The sequence below is a fragment of the Malania oleifera genome, chromosome 12 (genome assembly GCF_029873635.1).
Source record: "Malania oleifera isolate guangnan ecotype guangnan chromosome 12, ASM2987363v1, whole genome shotgun sequence".
Classification (NCBI taxonomy): Eukaryota; Viridiplantae; Streptophyta; class Magnoliopsida; order Santalales; family Ximeniaceae; genus Malania; species Malania oleifera.
Window position 1 is genome coordinate 29,505,705 of NC_080428.1, and position 19,139 is coordinate 29,524,843.

The 19,139-nt window shown below is 33.6% G+C and overlaps 1 protein-coding gene across 4 annotated transcripts; it reads left to right on the forward strand.

The window, feature by feature from the left end:
- The first annotated feature begins 1,198 nt into the window (after positions 1-1,198).
- LOC131144477 (uncharacterized) lies at positions 1,199-17,273 on the forward strand. 4 transcript variants are annotated; one of them, XM_058093159.1, is made up of 4 exons: positions 1,199-1,539; positions 1,696-1,883; positions 1,949-2,111; positions 17,080-17,273. In XM_058093159.1, exons 1-4 carry the CDS (start codon positions 1,462-1,464, stop codon positions 17,107-17,109), a joined length of 459 nt encoding a protein of 152 aa, XP_057949142.1. In that variant the 5' UTR covers positions 1,199-1,461; the 3' UTR covers positions 17,110-17,273. The 4 variants fall into 4 exon arrangements, with proteins under 4 accessions (XP_057949142.1, XP_057949143.1, XP_057949140.1 ...); XM_058093160.1 differs by lacking the exon at positions 17,080-17,273 and adding an exon at positions 13,539-13,890; XM_058093157.1 differs by lacking the exon at positions 17,080-17,273 and adding an exon at positions 8,559-9,099.
- The last annotated feature ends 1,866 nt before the right edge of the window (positions 17,274-19,139 follow it).

The window sequence follows — 19,139 nt, forward strand, 5'->3', positions numbered from 1 at the left end:
ATATAAGATGATTTATATGCATAGAAATTCAGTATGTTATGCCATGTTATGATAAAATATATTTTTCCAGATATGATACAAATAGTTTTATCAAGTATGATTTTTGTACTGTTATATGTATAACACGAAAATACTCATGTTGTCATATACTGGTATTAGTTTATTTCCCTTACTGAGAGGTGTCTCACCCTAACTATATAAACATTTCAGAAGCCCTAGATAGAAGAGCGAAGTTTTGCAGCGCTAGAGTTCGATTGTTCTACCCTATCTAAAAGGTAAGTCGTTTTACTAGGGTCAGACGAATTTTTGGGTGGCGACCCTAGGACACCTTTTGGATATTTTGGGATGTGTGTATTCATATGTTGGTTGTAGTAAACTTTGGTATTGTGTTGGATGGATAATTTGATATGTATATGATTTTACGTTTCCCACTGCTTAGGTATCAGTCTTTTATTTCAGTTATACCCTCGGTACCCATGGGTTCAGGTGGGTTATGTTTTATGAGGTTGATTATGATTTGTTAGAATTATTATATTGGATATTATTATGGAAAAAAAAAATAAATTATGGTAAAATAAGCAAGTCGTTACAGAGGCACTGCGAGCTGAAGCCCATTACTGTGTGGAAGCTGGGCCGAGGCACTGCGGCCAAAGTCCATTTTATCCCTTATTACCAATTTTGTCTTTTATTGTTTTGGTGTGTAGTAGTGGGTGGAATGGTGGCCCAAGTAGAAGTAAAGCCCATGTGGGTATTGCAGAAACAAGTTGTTATCGTCTTTTTTAAGAATATATAGTGGCCAGCGGAAATGTGGGAGGGGTAGAAAAATTGGAATTTCTTATGCTGCTTTTGGAGAGTGGTTTTCTCGAACCAGCCAACTTGTACTTCCCAATTTCCATTTTTTTTTTATGCATTGCGACTAGTAATTTCCATTCATTCCTGTAATTCAATTCTTTTGCATTTAATTCATCAAATTATCCATCACAACCCTATTGAGTTCATTACAATTGTCCTTCCCACTTCCAAAACACCGTTGGGAGCATCGGTATTGTTTAAGATGAAACATGAAGAACATTTATGGAAGATGATCAACAGGCTGAGGGGAAACAATCTATATGTGAAAAAAGGGAAGTTCTCTTTTGCTCAACAGAGCAATAAATTTCTTGGTCATATAAGGTCGTATTCGGAGAAGTATGGAGAAGATATGGATGATTTAAGAAGAGAAGATGTCTACGAGAGTGAAAAAGTAACGTTCCTTTCTTGAGCTTACTAGCTTGAGTTTCTTACAACTAGTGGGTTCATTACAGAGCACATAGGTTGGAGTGGGAAGTGTCATTTTACCGACAAACAGTCAGGTGTCTGCTAGTCTGCGAGTGCTAACCCAATTAGTTTCCTTGCTAAAAGCCAAGAAGTTCAAATTTTCAGTCTGCAAATCGCGCCCCGCCCTCTCGCTGCAAGCCTGCAATGGCGCTGCCTTCGTCCTTCCGAGAACGGCTTCAGCTCTTGGAGGCCACTCGAAACCAAAGGCTCTCTCTCCTCCAGGTCTCCCTCTCTCTCTCTGGACTCCGAATTAATGTTTTCTCCCTTGCAGAAAAATACATGGTCGTTTTGCTTAGAAAAGCTGTAGACGCGTTTCCAAAATGCTAGTCAAACGACGCTTTTTTGCCCTTACATTCATCATAATAAGAGCATTTACAGGCCGAGAAAGAGCTGCAGGCTAACAAGTCTCTGCTCCTAGTGTCGAAGCTCTCCAATTTCAGATCCACGGAGCTACGGTGTTTGATGCTGGAGCAGAAGATTGCATCGCAGAACTTCCAAATCTCCTCGCTCAAGTCTGAGATCGCGTGCCTTAATGCCAACTATCAGAATTTCGCGCAGCAACTGAGGTAATTTTGTGAATCTTCGAGTTGTTTCTTATATACATTTCGATATGCTTTGGTTTGATTGTTAGGCTTTTGAAGAGTGAGGCGGAGGAGCTTGAGAAGTTGGAGAAGGACAAGCAGAGGTATTACGACTTGAAGGGTCTTGAAATGGAGGAATTTAGGGGGAAAGTGGAGTATTTTGCTGTGGATTGTCGAGCGCAAGTGCAAGAATTGATGGCCAGAAAAAACGAGGTAAAGGAAACTACCTCATTCATTTTATTGGTGTCCATAACTGGTTCTGTTCATATGAATTATGAGTTGAAAATTTTCTTCTTAGTGTGTTTATTGTCAAGTTTCTGATAAACAGAAAACTGAAACAGAAAACTGAGAGGAAGAATGAATTTTACTTAATGAATTAATTAGGTACAGAGAGGTATTTATAGAGCTAAAATACAATAACAGAAAGAACAACTAATTTTCTTCATGTTTTCCTACTTTGACATATGCTTCTTTAGATTTCAATTCCATTTTCTCAATTTGTGAGGGTATACTCCAACACCCCCCCTCAAGATGAACATATATACTAAGGATGTTCATCTTGCTAAGAGTGTGATGAAAATGAAGGGAGCCTAAAGACTTTGTGAATATATCAGCCAGCTGCAATCTTGAAGGAATATAGAAAATTTTAATAATGTTTTGCTGCAGCTTTTCTCTAACAAGATGGCATTCAATTTGAATGTGCTTTGTTCTCTCATGCTGAACTGGGTTGGTAGCAATAGATAATGCTGATTTATTGTTTGTATAAAGTAGTGTTGGCCGTTGATGGCTGATATTTAAGTCTTGCAAGGCAAAACAGAGCCACTGAATCTCACATGTTGTTGTAACAAGGGCTCTATATTCTGCATCTGCACAAGATCTGCTAATGGTAGCCTACTTTTTACTTTTCAATGAGATCAAAGAGTTGCCTAGGAAAATGGCAAAACCTGTTACACTCCTTCTAGTATCAACACACCCTGCCCAGTCACTGGCTGAGAAGGCCTTTAGCTGCAATTCTAATGAAGAGGAGAAGAAAAGACCTTGCCGAGGTGTAGCCTTTAGATATCTGAGAACTCTAATAGTTGCTTGGTGATGACTAACAGTTGGTTTGGCAAGGAATTGACTTAGAACTTGAACTGAATATGCAAGATCAGGTCTATTGATTGTTAGGTACAATAATCTTCCAATCATCCTTCTATAGGCTGAAGGATCTTCATATAGATCAGAATCTGTTACTATAAGTTTAAGATTCGAATCCATTGGGAAGGCAGCAAGTTTAGCACCAAGAATTCCAGTGTCTTGAAGTATATCTAAGGCATACTTTCTTTGACAGATTGATACGCCCTTTTTAGATCTCGCCACTTCTAAGCCAAGAAAATATTTGAGTTCCCCCAAATCTTTAATTGTGAACTTGTCATGTAGGAAATTTTTAAGCAAGTCAATCTCCAATAAACTGTCACTAGCTAGTAAAACATCATCTATATATACTAGGAGTACTATAAAAGAGGATTCAAATTTTTTAATGAACAAAGAACAATCTGAATTTCCTTGAGTGAAACCTTAGAGCAGTGGACAGTTTTGCAAACCATTGTTTAGAGGTCTGTTTTAAACCATAAAGGCTTTTGAGAAGTTTGCAAACTTTGTGTTCTCCTTTGACAGCCAATCCAGGGGGCAATTCCATATAAACTGCTTCATGTAAGTCACCATGTAAAAAAACATTATTTACATCTAGTTGGTGAAAATGCCAATTTTTAATTGCTGTTATAGCAAGAATCAACCTTATAGATGTGATCTTGGCTATTGGAGAAAATGTATCAAAAAAATCTAAGCCTTCTTGTTGAGTGTAGCCTTTAGCCACTAATCTGGCTTTGTGCCTTTCGATAGTTCCATCTGCCTTGTATTTAATTCAAAATACCCATTTGCAGCCTATGGTAACAAGTTCCCAAGTTTTGTTTAACTCTAAGACATTTAATTCATTTTGCATAGCAACTTGCCATTCAAGTATTTTGGTAGCTTGTTTGTAGGTTTTGGGTTCTTGGGAGGCTGAAATAGATGCTAGAAAGGCTTTATGAGATGTGGATAATTGATTGACAGAAAGGAAATCAGAAATAGGATAGAGAGTACCTAAATTAACAGAACAACCAGTAGAAGCAGATGATGGAATTGTATTTGAAACAGTAGAAACATTACCACAATACTAGTCCTACAAGAAAATTGGTCGTTGTTTAATTCTTGAAGATTTTCTTAGTTTCTGTGTGTTAGGGACAGATTGGTAGGATTGAGGAATATTACAACAATCCTGAGCATTGGGAAAAGAAGATGAATGAGAATGTATAATTGAGTCATTAGAAGATAGATTTTGATTTGTCTGAATTAGAGATGGAGAAGTTTGATTATTTTTGACCTGATCAAAAAAGAAATCTGAAGTAGAATTGGTTGGAGGAAATAGAAAGGAGTGTGTGTTAGAATATGAAATAGGTGGAAGAGCTTTGAAAGGAAAAATGTTTTCATAGAAGACTACATTTCTTGAGATGAATATCCTATTTGTATTGTGGTCCATCAACTTATAGCCTTTTATATCAGAGGGGTAACCTAAGAAAAGGCATTTAGTGGCTCTTGGATCAAATTTATGTCTGTGATTTGTAAGTGTTGAGGCAAAGCGAAGGCAGCCAAAGACTTTGAGATGGGAGAGATTAGGTGCTTTGTTAAAAAGCATTTCAAATGGTGTTTTATTTTTGAGGAGGGGGGTGGGAGTTCTGTTTATGATGTATGCAATAGTTAACACACAATCACTCCAAAAGGTTCAAGGTACATTTGATTGAAACATTAAGGCTCTGGCAGTGTTTAACAAATGTTGATGCTTCCTCTCCACAATTCCATTTTGTTGTGGAGTTTCCACACAACTTCTTTGATGTATGATGCCATGATCACTATAGAATTGGGTTAAAGAAAATTCTGGTCCATTGTGTGATCTTAATGTTTTGATAGAAACATTAAATTGTGTTCTACAATTTTATAAAAAATTTTAAGTATAGAAGGAACTTCAGACTTTGTTTTGAGCATATAAACCCAAGTGCATCTTGTGAAGTCATTAACTATAATGAGAAAAAATTTATAACCAGAATATGAAATAATACCAAAAGGACCCCATATATCACAGTGAATAAAATCAAACATTTTATTAGAAAAAGTTTGAGATGCAAGGAAAGAAAGCTTTCTTTGCTTTGTTAAATGACATATATCACAAGCATCTAAGGAACCAAGAGATATGGATGATTCTAATTGTTTAAGAAAAGGTAATCTTGTGGTAGAAACATGACCTAATCTATAATGCCAGAGATCTAATTGAGGTTGATTAATGACTGAAACAAAAAATGAAGAATTAAACTGTTGTGGATTTCAGGTAGCCTCTTTTGAGGTAGTTGAAGATAAATGGTAAAGTCCATGCTTCTCAAATGCAATCCCAATCATCTTCTTTGTTGATTGGTCCTGTAAAAGGCAATAAGAATAAAAAAAAAAAAAATACAGAGAGATTAGATTCTTTTGTTAATTTGGAAACAGATAGCAAATTGAATGAAAAACTTGGAACGCACAACACACTATGCAAAAATAATGTTTTCGAGTGGCAGACAGTACCAATATGAGTAGCTGGCACAGAAATGCCATTAGGCAAATTAATGGAAGTATTAATTTGCTTGGGTGTAGAAGAATATAAGAGGGGTGAACAGATCATGTGATTTGTTGCACCAGTATCCAAGATCCAAGAGAAATTATGCTGTGAAGTTGAAGAAACTAAATAACAAGTATATAGAAATTTACCAGAGGATTGAGAAGTAGCAAGACTCACGGCTAGTGTAATTGATGGATTTGAATTTGCAAGTGCTAGTAGTTTAGTAAATTCCTCAAAAGTTAAAGAAAACTGTTGATTCTCAAACTGTTTTGAATGTAAACTTCTCAAATGAAATGACAGTATGGGTAGTAGGAAGATTTCGCTTTCCTTTAGGTCCAGTTCAACCAGAAGGGTAACCATGAAGTTGGAGGCATTTGTCCACTGTATGTCCATTATATCCATAGTGAGTGCAGTGTAAAGAAGAATTCTTCTACTTGTCTTTGGAGACCTTTGTCTGAGGAAATGGTTGAGTATTCTGTTTGACTAACAGGGCATGAGTTTCATGACATACTGAATTGGTTAGTTGTCTTTGAATTTCCTCTTGAAGCAATAAAGAAAAAACTTTAGCCATGCTTGGAAATGGGAAAGCAATTAGAAGTAATTGGCTCCTGACTGAAGCATATGAATCATTTAACCCAACCAAGAACTTTAACACATAGTCAGATTGCTGGCGAAGTAGCAAGAAATCAAAAATATTGCAGGTGCATGATCCCATTTTTCCACAGGTGCAAGTTGGCAATGGCTTGTAGCTAACATATTCATCCCATAAGGTTTTGAAAGCACTAAAGTATTTAGTGATTGATGAAGAACCCTGAGTTATGGAGCTTAAAGATTTTTGAAGATGAAAAACCCTTGGGCCATCACTTCCCAAATATCTTGTTTTTAATTCATTCCAGAGATCTACAGCAGATGCTACATAAAGCAAACTATTTCTAATATCCATAGAAATAGAATTCATGAGCCAAGAAAGAACCAAATTATTGGCACTAAGCCAAGCAATATGATGAACATGCTGATTTGTAGGAGGAGCAATAATCGAACCATCAATGAAAGCTATTTTGTTCTTGACAGTTAGAGCCATAGTAATCGATCGACTGCAAGCAATGTAGTTGTCTCCCACAAAGACTTTTGAGACCAATAGAGAACCTGGATTGTCACTGTGATGAAGATAATATGGGCTTGAAGAATCATCTGAAGGATTTATAGGTGAATCAGCTGATGAACGAGAAGAATCTGAAGAATTTGGAGGATTTGATTCAGCCATTTTTCAAGAAAATGCAAGAATCAGAAAATTCTTGAATTGCTGAATTCAAGAACAGAATTCCAGAGCAGAAACTTTGAATTGGAAAAATTCAGATCTGAATGTATACAAGAATCGTAGGAGCAGAAAATTCCAGAGCAGAAAATTCTATGAGGAAAAGATTCCAGAGCAGAATAGGAAAAGAAGAGAAAAAAAAAAAAAATTTATATGTGCGGAAGCAAGAATCACAAAGCTTGCTCTGAAACCATGTCAAGTTTCTGATAAACAGAAGACTGAAACAGAAAACTGAGAGGAAGAATGAATTTCACTTAATGAATTAATTAGGTACAAAGAGGTATTTGTAGAGCTAAAATACAATAGCAGAAAGAATAACTAATTTTCTTCATGTTTTCCTACTTTGACACATGCTTCTTTAGATTTCAATTCCATTTTCTCAATCTGTGAAGCTATACTCCAACATTTATATTGTTGAAGGTGTTGATAGCACTGATAATTTTCCCTCTTTTTTACCTGTTCTAGCAGTATCTGCTGGTTCTTGCTTGAAAAATTGATCTGTTGAATGCCGAAAATTTTGAGCAAACAAATATTCTTAGTTACAGATGCCATTGTTATTTGTCTGACAAGGACAATGAACTAACAGAACAAATTCAGGAAAAGACCATTAATTAAAGAAAAAAAGGAAGCCTGGGTTTGGAAATGAGGAACTGGGAGAAGCTCTATATGATCTGATAAGAGTGATAGTCAAAGATGAACAAACATCAACACAATATTTAGATCAATAGTTGGAAGACAATTAAATGGATGGGTATTAATCTGTGATTCCAACCATGACTTCCTTGGATCTTATATGAAACTTCATTGATACTGTATAATGGCACACAAAATTTGGTTTAATTGATTTGGTGGATGGAGAAGCTATGAGCATTTGCTCCTCACCATTGATGGGTGTCAAGCATGCAGATCTAATTACTTTGTTACAATAAGGAACATCATTATAGGATTATAGGATGGTAGTTTTGCGTCCATAACAATTAAGTGGACAGGGATGAAGATGATTTTTTTTAACTACTGCGATTCTGTGTGTGTGTGTATAATGAAATGTGATGCAGGTATTGAGAATCAGCAGGTATTGAGAATCAGCAGGTTGACTCTTATCTGGTAATATGGTTAAACTATTTTATCTGTTTTTACATATTTAATAATTGGTGGTCTGAAGTTCTGAACTGAGTCATCATAACTGTGCTTTAGAGTATGGCTGATCAACTGATATTGTAAGTTTCTGGATATGAATGTTCCCTATTGAGTGTTGGATTCATTATTTTGAGACTTATGAACAGTCTATCGTTAACAAACTGAATTTTGCAACCAGGCCTGGGAAAAGAGTTGCAGTTAGGTTTGGTTGTCAGCATGGTTACAGGAAGTACTGGTGACACCGAAGAGAAAAGAAAAAAAAAAAATGGAGGAACTGAGATATCTTCTCTTTTAGAAAATTAAATGAAAAAAAAAATCAAATTGAAATGCCAAATAACCAGATTTAAAGTTTCTAGTTGTTGAGGACTTTTAAATGACAACATCAGGCATTGCCTTGACTGCTCTCATTGAGTATTATCATTTAAATTTGATAAGGAGTATTAATTTTAGTAATGAGGAGGCATTTGCCTCACAGTTACTTGGAACTTTTTTATTACATTTAGCTCAAGTCACACCTTTCATGTCTTTGTCTCCCTTTAAGCTCAAGTCAAGTTTTGTGGAACTTCAAGGAAACAATGGAAACTTGAGTAATTCTGCAATAGCAGCAGCTGAGAGGAGAAAATCTGAACTTCTAGCTATGAAGGAAAATTTGGACATGAGTTTGGCTTCTAATTACCAACTAAGAGCACAATTGCAAAAGCAGCTTCGGGATATATTAGTTGTACAAAGTCAAGAGAGAAGAAAACCATCTGTCTTGAGTACAGCACCCACAAGAAACTGATGAAGCTCCTGCCACTGCGGATTATGAACCAAGCCTTACAGGAAGCAAGCTCCCCTGAACAAAATCCTGAGGGTCCTGATCATCACTGTAAACCAATAGGTCATTTGGGTTATTGCTAGTGCTTTCATTATTTGGTGCTCTTGTCTTTTGTTCTTGCTGGGGATGGACCAGATAGGAAAGTCAATCCATAAGAAAATATTCCTACCTAAAGTCACTTTGTGTACAACAGAAAATATACCATGTAAAAACCATAATTTTTCTAGAAATGCGAATTATGTTGATTGAAAATTTAAAATCATTATACTTGGCTAGGCATGAGTTGTGAACTTCTATATTATCTATATGTGTATCATTTATTTATTTATTTATTCAGTGTACGGAAGGAGTTATAAACTGTTGTCTGTCTATATACAATGTCAAAGATTTAAGAAACTTTACGACGTTCCATTTCCATCTGAATCATGGAAGATTTGAAAAAGAAAAAAATGAGGTATTCTGTATGAGCAATCTTAGAGGTGCATTACTTCTCTCTTTACATGTTTGCCTTTTCTATTCAGGATTTCCATAGGAAGCTTGAAAATCCAACCTGCTAAACATGAACTTGTTCAGTGCCCATTTGGCCATGGTTAAGTTTGGGGATTGCTGCAAGTTCAATCTTGTTCTCAATAAGCTGCAAAGTAGAGTGGAGAGCTACCTTTTCTAGATCATAAGGCTGGGCTTCCATTTGGTTTTCTGAATAGTTGGTATAGACCTAATGCCTTGCAGGGGCAGTTTATGTAGTAATTTTTTTGGGATGGAAAATTCAACATTTGGGAATATTACCAACTATAAGGGTATAATTCTTGCAATCTAGATGGACTGAGAATAAATACTCTCATATCTAATGGACGAGGAGAATTGTTATCTTTTTTATCTTTTGTTTTTGATGCAGGACAGCATCAAAGAATTGCAGCAATGAGAGAAACTGGAAGAAGTAGAAGAAAGGGAGGGGAAGAAAGGAAGAAGGAAAAAGAGAGAGGAAAGATATACAATTGGGCAAAACTCATATGCGTTTGCTCCTCAATACAAATTCATAAATAACTACTTCCTACATGGCTTTCACACACTATTTAGAACAAAACCTATATAACACATGAAAGTACACATATACCCCTAAAGATACATAAAATTACAAGTGCACCCCTAAAATACAAAAACATTACATGCAAACCCCCTAGTATACATAATCATATACTATTTAAATTAAACCCACAATAAACTATTGACTAAAACAACAATTCCTTGGCTCCATTGGTCTGAAACAATGTTTGCCCATGATTTGACTTCTTATCCTACATAAAATCTCCTCTAGTGAAAAAGTTCAGGCTTGAATTTTGAAATATTGGAGGATCAAAAGTAAGAAGCTAACTTGGACTCTTTGAAAGCTAGTGTTTGTGTTAAGCAAGAAACCATGTTGAAGAGAGTTTGTCCAGTCACACGTGCATTTCCAATGCTTAGGGCGTGTCCTACTGGTGACTATCCTCTTAAATTTTGGGTTATGATCAAGGGCTGGTTAGTCTAGTGGTGATGGGAAGTTGGGATTTTGAAGTGATGATCAGAATATGATTGATTGAAAGTTGATGAAATTATCAAGGGGGGAGGGGGAGGGGGGGGGGGGGTGTGGTGTTCTATTTTTAATGGCATGCTAGGTGTTGTGAAATGTTGGCTAGAAATTAGGGTTTGAATTCGAGGGGCACGATTGTGATTGGGCTTTTCAAGGGTTCTTATTTATTATCTGAAATCGTGGACTAAAAATGTAATATTTTTGGATGTGTGAGAGATTGAAAAAGAGGGAAAGTGTTGAATGGAGAGAATGAAAAAAAAGGAAGGAAGAGAACAAGATAGAAACTGATGACAGAATGGGAAATAGAAACATAACAAAGAAGAAAGATAGAATAAAGGGGAAGGGAGGAAGGGAAAATGAGTAGAAGAATAAGAAGAAAGGAGGAAGAAGAAAATCAGAGATGGAGAAGAGAAATTGGTTAAATAATACTACAAAATTTGTTGGAGTATAATAGGAAATAGAAAAAAAAAAAGGAAGAATGAGAGTGGAAAATGGGGTTATTGAAATGGAAGAACAAAGATTAAATTTTAAGCTTTGACACCGAATGATGCTTGACAACACTATAGAGTTACAGTGAACACATAATATGGGAGAGAGATGAAAGGAGAGTGGAAGAAGGAAGAGTGAAGAGAAGGAAGGGACCCGCCGGGGGGGGGGGGACTCATGTTAACTTCTCAATTCAAATTCTTATTAACCACTTCCTATATGGCTTTAATGCACTATTTATTAAAAAAAAATTATAATACAATAAAATGCACAAATATTTCATATAAACCCCCAAATACACCTAATTGTATACCATTTAAATTAAACACACTTATCGACTGAACCCAACAATTCCCTTGACCAATTTTTTGAGTTAGTCTCCAATAAGTGTTATAATATAAGTTGCTCATGATCCTTATCCATTACAAAATTAAGGTGCTATTTGGTATCATAATAAAAAATTATGGAAACAAAATCAAGAAATAGAAACTAAAAATTAGATCTAAATAGTTAAAAACTAATAAAAAAAAAAACTAGCAACCTATTTGGTTAATATTTGAAAAACTAAAACAAATTAAAAATTTAGACCATTTGGTGTTTTGCAAAAATATTTTAAAATGAAAACTAGAAATTAGAAACTAAGAACCATCAAATCTAACTAAAGCAAATTAAAATTGTGATTGAATAAATGCTCACTTTTTTCTTTGAATCGAATTGAAATTAAAAATATAACTCAATAATAAAAACACAAATTGATATAAATTAAAAAAAATATTATTATGAAAATAAAATTACTATATTTAATTTACTTAGGTGTTATATTTCAAAACCATTGTTTAGTACTACAATGGAGATAAAAATGAGGCCAGTGATATAATATTATATTTTTCTTTGTCTTACGATTTGATTATATTGAATACTTGTTTTATAAAAAAAGAACACTTAATAACTTGCAAAAGTGGGTATAATAAAAGTCCAATCGATTTCTTTTTATCAAAGAACGGGGATCGCCTATCTTGTAAGGATTGTAGAGTTATTTTAGGTAAAAGGCTGATTACACAATAGAATCTTAGTACTAGATATGCATATTAAAAAATGGAAGAGAATAAGTAGTATAAATCAACACAAGAGAACTAGATGGTGGAACTTGAAGGGAGATGATATAGTAAAATTCAAAGATAAAATGAACAATGAGTGTGATTGGATAGTTGAGGGCAAGTTTGATGCAAATACTATTTGAAATAAAATGGTCAATTCTATCGTAAGTGTAGGCATCCTATTTTTGCCCGGGCCAAATAAGATATTGTTGGCCTTACAAGGCTTAATACCTTATTTTGATGCTAACAAACAAGTAGGACTTAACATGCTTCGGTTGAGTGTTGTATTTCTCAGGAATCAATGTTGAAAGTACTTATGTAGCATGAATCAAAGTCTGATAGCATGGATTAAAGTCTGATAGCATGAATCAAAGTCTGAAAACCATAAGAGCATGATGATTAAAGAAGATCAACATGAGAGCTCAAAGTTTGAATCAATGACGAAATATCAAAAGGATTTAAAGAGATGAAAGCTCAGAGAGTTCTGAAAGATCAGAGACTAGCAACAAAGAAAGTTCAGAGCAAAGAAGAATTTTTAAGTATTTAGGAAAAGTCTTTGTAAGTGCTTTAAGTTTATTCAAATATGAAGTTTTCATTTTGAAGCTCATTCAGGCAAAGAGACTTAGAGACCTTAAGATAAAAACTTGGAACATGTTTTTAAAGTTAAAATAAATCTATATTCCAAGCATCAATGAGAGAGGAATCAAAAATTGACTAGAAAAGAAAAATAGTTAGTGGACAGATGACTGTTTGTTAATAGACAGATGACTGGCCAAATTAGCAAAACTTAAAACTTAAACACAGAAGCCTAACAGACGATTGTCAAGGCTTTAACAGACAACTGCCAGTGTAAAGTGAGAAGACTGTGAACGTTTCGCCAGGTGACTGTCCACCTTTTGTGTTATTGAAAAAACTTAATATTACTTATGGACAGACAACTGTCACCATATAGACAGACAATTGCCACCTCATATTCTGGTGACAGACGATTGCCACTCAAGGGACAGACAACTGCCACCTTTTTACCTATGTTTTTACAGTTATATTAAATGGACAGACGACTGCCAGGACTTCATAGTGGTCTGCGTTGCGACATTTTTTTGATTTCCAACGGATATAATTTTTGAAATTCAAATATTTGGAAACTCAAATAAGTTTAATATATGGAAACAATTCTGAGTATTCTTGGGGAACAAGTAAGAAAGTTTTCTACATCTATAAATACCCCCAAGATACATTGATTTTAATACACCAAGATCATTAAGAAATCATATTCTGCTGTTATACTCACATTCTGAAATTCTAAAAGTGTTTCAATTGCTCTCATCCTTGCTCGAAGTTAAGAGAAGTTTTGTTGAATCTCTCACTGTGTTTGAGCATCGAGTTGTTGATTCTTTCATTTATTGAAAGATACATACAGTGATAAGTTTCTAAGAGCTTAATTCTAAAATTCATATTTTGAATTTACTGAAGTGCATAAGTGTTTCAAATTTGTACTAATCAGCTCTTTGAGGAGTAAGTTTTTGTACATCTTGTTTTCTATCTTTGTAATAGGATTAGTTGATGGTTCGAGTATTGAATCGTTGGACCAAACAATGGGATATTGTTTGGAGAAGGTGGACTCTAGCCTTACCCAAGGAGTGCTTGTAACTGGTGTTGTTTCTGCTGATAAAGGAACGGTAATAGTGAAACCTTTGGCGGTTTTGCTAAGGGCGAGGACGTAGGCTGTGTTGAAGTCGAACCTTGTAAAAATTCTTGTGTTCTTATTTCTCTACTCTACTCTTTATTTTTCTTTTTACAAAAGATATAGTCTGTGTGGTTACTTTAAATTTAAATTCTAAATGTTTGGTTGTTAAATAGATCGGAAGGTAATTCGTTTTGAATAAATCAACATTGATTGCGGAAACCGAAAGGGATTACGTTGGTTGATTATCCTTGACCTATTAATCTGAAAGTTTATTTAAAAACTGAATATTAGGAAGAAGAATAATTGTGATACAGGGCTTATACTGAGTTCAACAAATTTTCACTTATATATACAGGTTTATTGTTACATAAATTGAGTGTTTGATCTTACTGTGTTGATTGTGATTGTTTCTAAGTTTTATAACTTAAAAGAACTAATCCTAAAGGGACTATATTTTTTTAAAATCCAATTCACCCTCCTCTTGGAAAGCTATTCTAATTTCAATTAGCATCAGAGACTAGTTATAGTAATTCCTAACAAGAAATTATAAAAAAATCAAATGACAAATATAGGAGTAGCACCCTTTGATGAAGGCCAATCCTCAACCCGTCCACCAATTTTTTGTGGATATAATTATACGTTTTGGAAAAAAAGAATGCAAATCTATCTCCAACACAAGGATTGGAAAGTATGAGAAGTAGTTATGGATGGAGACCTTATTCCCACTAAAATAGTTTATGGAAAATAGATTCCAAAAGAAAAAAGGGATATGATCGATTCATACTATAAAATGCTTCAAATCAATTCAAGCGCTATAAATGCTTTATACTGTGCCTTAGATGTTAACGAATTTAATAGGGTCATGACATGCAAGACGGCTAAAGAAATATGAGACAAATTAGAAGTGTCATATGAAGGAACTATTGATGTTAGAGACAATAGGATAGACATGTTAACAAGTGAATATGAAGCATTCAAGATGAATTTTGATGAAACAATAACAAGTATGTACACCATATTTACCAACATAATAAATTCCTCAAGTGCTTTAGGGAAAACTTACACTACCTACAAAATGATCAGAAAAAATCTAAAAGACCTTCCCTCAATATGGGAACCAAAGGTTACAACTATCACTGAAGGTAGAAACCTTAAGACTACCTCTTTAGATGAACTCAAAGGTTCACTTCTTACCTATGAAATGACCTTAAGAGAAAGGAATCCTGAACTAAAGCATAAAAGATCCATTGCACTAAAAGCATCTAGCCACAACTCTAGTGAAGAGGAAAGTGAGACAAGTGACTTAGATCAAGATGAATTAGCATTCATCACTAAGAGACTAGATAAGTTCTATAGAAGAAATAAGAGATTTCCTAGGAAGTTCAATAAAAAGAAATTTGAAAAAGGAGAGACAAGTAGGAAAGAAAATAAAAGTAAGAATGAACCTCCAATATGTTATCACTGCAAGAAACCAGGGCATATTAAACCAGACTGTCCGTTGCTCAAGAAAGACAAGAAGAAAAAGAAGGAAGCTATGAAAGCTACATGGGATGATTCAAGCTCCAGCAAGACAGAAAATGAATCAAGCGGACAAGAGATGACAAATATATGCTTCATGGCAAATGAAGAAGAGGTAAATTCCTACTTGATGCGAACCTCAATCGACACGCATTGAGACCCAGCAAACAATGTCGGAATGTTTGCCTAAGAAAGCTAAAATTCAGATTGTGGATAGAAAACCTCGACCCAACGTTTATAAATGAAACGTGAACCGAAGGTTTATGAAGCAAATCTTGACCCAATGATTATAATTAAATCACGAACTGAAGGTATAAAGTAACAAACCTCGACCCAATGATTATATTTAAATCACGAACCAAAGGTATAAAATTTGAATGCCATAAGGAAGAATCCTTGAATTATGGAAAGGAAGAAAACCCAATATCTCTTGCTTTCATGTATTCGGTTGCAAATGCTTTATCCTTAATACTAAAAATGATCTAGGAAAATTCGATGCAAAATCTGATGAAGGAAGTTTCTTAGGTTACTCATCAAATAGTAAAACTTATAGGGTTCACAATAAAAGAACTCTTACAATTATTGAGTTAATACACATAACATTTGATGAATCAAATGATCATGATAACAAAATTAAAACTGATGAAAAAGAAAATATTTCACATAAAGAAGAAGATATTAAAATGAAAGAAGAAAATAATAATGAAGTCTCAAAAGAAAACACAATTGAAAATCTAGAACTACCTAAAGAATGGAGATATGCTAAAAGTCACCTAAAAGACCAAATTCTTGGAAAACCATCAAAAGGAATAACCACTAGAGCCTCATTAAAAAATATTTGTAATCATTATGCTTTCTTGTCTTAAGATGAACTCAAGAATATAGAAGAAGCCTTAAAAGATGACTCTTGGATCATAGTTATGCAGGAGGAACTAAATCAATTTGAAAGAAGTCAAGTATGGAAACTTATACCTAAACCCAAAGATAAGTCAATCATAGGAACTAAATGGGTGTTTAGAAATAAAAAGGATGAAACTGGGGTAGTTGTAAGAAATAAAGTTAGGCTTATAATACAAGGTTAGAATCAAGAAGAAGACATTGATTATGAAGAAACCTTTACTCATTTAGCAAGAATGGAAGTAATAAGGATGCTTTTTGCCTATGCAGCCTATAAAGACTTCAAATTATACCAAATGGATGTAAAAAGTGCATTCCTAAATGAGTATATTAATGAAGAAGTTTACGTTAGACAACCTTCGGGTTTTGAAGACTCTAAAAATCCAAATCATGTATTTAAGCTAACTAAAGTCCTATATGGATTGAAACAAGCTCCTAGAGCTTGGTATGATAGGTTAAGCAAATTTCTACTCCAAAATAATTTTTCAAGAGGAAAGATAGATAGTACTTTATTTGTAAAGACTAAAGATAATAATATGCTTATAGTACAAATTTATGTTGATGATATTATATTTGGAGCAACTCAGGAAGACTTGTGTAATGAATTTGCTATAACTATGTAGAGAGAGTTTGAAATGAGCATGATGAGATAATTAAATTACTTTTTAGGATTGCAAATCAAACAAGCTAAAAATGGTAAATATTTAATTGGTTTTATATATATATATATGAATATCTAACATCAATTTATGGATATTCAAGCTATAAATATTTTTTTTATATATATGGATATTCAAGCTATAAATATTTATTTATTTTGATTTTATTTGAGTTGTAAATGGTGAATATTTAATCGGTGTTTTTTTTTATATATATGGATATCTAACATCAATTTATTTTATTTATTTATTTATTTTTTGCAGGATTTTTCTTCTTTTTGTAATAATATTTATTTAGGTTATATATATTTGACGTCAATTTTTTTTTTTGCAGGGTTTCTTTTTCGTCATAATATTCATTTAGGTTTAAATTTGTATTGTATATGCTAGTGTATGTTAAATAATATTGTTATTTTTAATGTGATAATATGATATTCGTGTTTTTCTTGCAGGATTTAAGTTTTTTTTAGGGGTTGTATACTAATTTCGGTGATTATACACATTTTATAATGTAATCTATTTCCATAAGTGTATCATTGTCTTAACCTTTCATCAGCTTCCATGTTTTAATTTTAAATTTGATTTGTTTCCTTAATTAATTGTTCATATATGCGTGTATTTGTTTTAAGGTAAGTGTTATAAAATATGTATATTATCTGTAATACTATTATTTATAATGTGGTCATTATATTATTATTATTATTATTATTATTATTATTATTATTATTATTATCATTATTACTGTTAATATTATTATTATTATTCCTATTATCATTATTACTGTTAATATTATTATTATTATTCCTATTATTATTATTATTATTATTATCATTATTGTCCTTACCATTTATTAGCATTATTATATATATATATATATATATATATATATATATTATTTTCTATGTTTATATTTTATTACAATATTTGGTATTTATAGTATTTTTGTATTATTTTTCTAAGTATTTTCGTGTGTATATCCCTATGATTGTAATAAAAAGGGTACAAGTTTTTTAAGTTTCACGCCCTCAGTTATGAGGGAATATCTTCAGTTATAGCAGTGGCTTTAGGTTCCAAAATAGGTGGAAGTCCTCTAAGGATTTTCCTAATCATTTCGTAAGTTTAATAGTTCTTCCCAAGTGCATTCAAGGAGTTTATTATGTGAGTGAACCTAGTATACATACTAGATATAGATTCCTTTGGGTTCATTCTAAAGGCCTCATACTCACTGGTGAGCATGTCAATTCTACTATCCCTAACATTTATTGTTCCATCATAAGTTACTTCTAGTTTGTCCTAAATTTTCTTTTCAGTTTTACATCCCATTATTATATTAAACTCATTTGCATCTAACGCACAGTATAAGACATTCATAGCACTAGAGTTTATTTGCAATTGTTTCATATCAGTCTCACTTATTTCATTTTCTTCTTTAGGAACTCCCTTGTTCTTTACAGTCTTAGAAGGAACATAGTCTCCTTGGGTTACTACTCTTCAAACATTCCAATCCATGGTTTGCAAAAATATTCTCATTCTTTATTTCCAGAAGGTGTAATTCACACCGCAAAAGATTGGGGGTCTAGATGAGGATTGCCTTTCACTGAAAGGGGATACTGCTAGCTTTACCGAGATCCCAAGAGGGGGGGTGAATTGGTATTTTTAAAATCTATCCCCTAGGTATTTATCCTAACAGCAGTATGTTCACAATCCTATGATCAATCTAGTGTAAGTACTATTAGAAGTTAAATAAAGCATATTAATTAATTAACACAAACACCAGAAAGCGGTAAAGAGAAGGGTGACACACAGATATGTTATCGAGGTTCAGCCAACTGCCTACGTCCTCGCCTTGGCTAACCAGCACAAGGATTATCACAATAACTTGCTTACTTAAACGAGTGAAGCGGCACCTATACAAACCAGGTCAAATTATCACAGGGTTGACCTCAACTCTCAAATATATTTCTATCAGTGTAGTACGCACGTGAGTGTCAATAATAATCTGTGTATTTCAAAATATTCAATCAAATGTGCACAGAATATCAAACAAGCCTCAAGAATGTCAATCAGTAGAGTATCTTAATCACATAAATATGTATATGCTTGGATTTGCAAAATATATATGGTCTTTGTTTTCAGCAAAAATGTATGAGTGAGTAAATATTGCAATAAAGATGTTTCACCTCAAAAAGAAATATCTCCTCAAATGGTTTTTAAAATAAAGAGCGATATATATTTGTAAATGATTTTGAAAATATTTCGCAATCAAAAGCAAATGCGAGCTTCTCAAGATGTTGCAACGAATATGCAATCTTAGAAGCTCTAGTAAAGTCTTCTTAGGATGAACTTACCAGCAAAGTCCCCTAAGAATCCTTTTAGGTTTGGTTCTCAACAAAA

Bases quoted from the DNA above. Each gene is read 5' to 3' on its own strand.
- LOC131144477 (XM_058093157.1), top strand. From the start codon at position 1,462: ATGGCGCTGCCTTCGTCCTTCCGAGAACGGCTTCAGCTCTTGGAGGCC. The intron at 1,540-1,695 runs GTCTCCCTCTCT...GAGCATTTACAG, and splicing joins AAAGGCTCTCTCTCCTCCAG to GCCGAGAAAGAGCTGCAGGC. The intron at 1,884-1,948 runs GTAATTTTGTGA...TTTGATTGTTAG, and splicing joins AATTTCGCGCAGCAACTGAG to GCTTTTGAAGAGTGAGGCGG.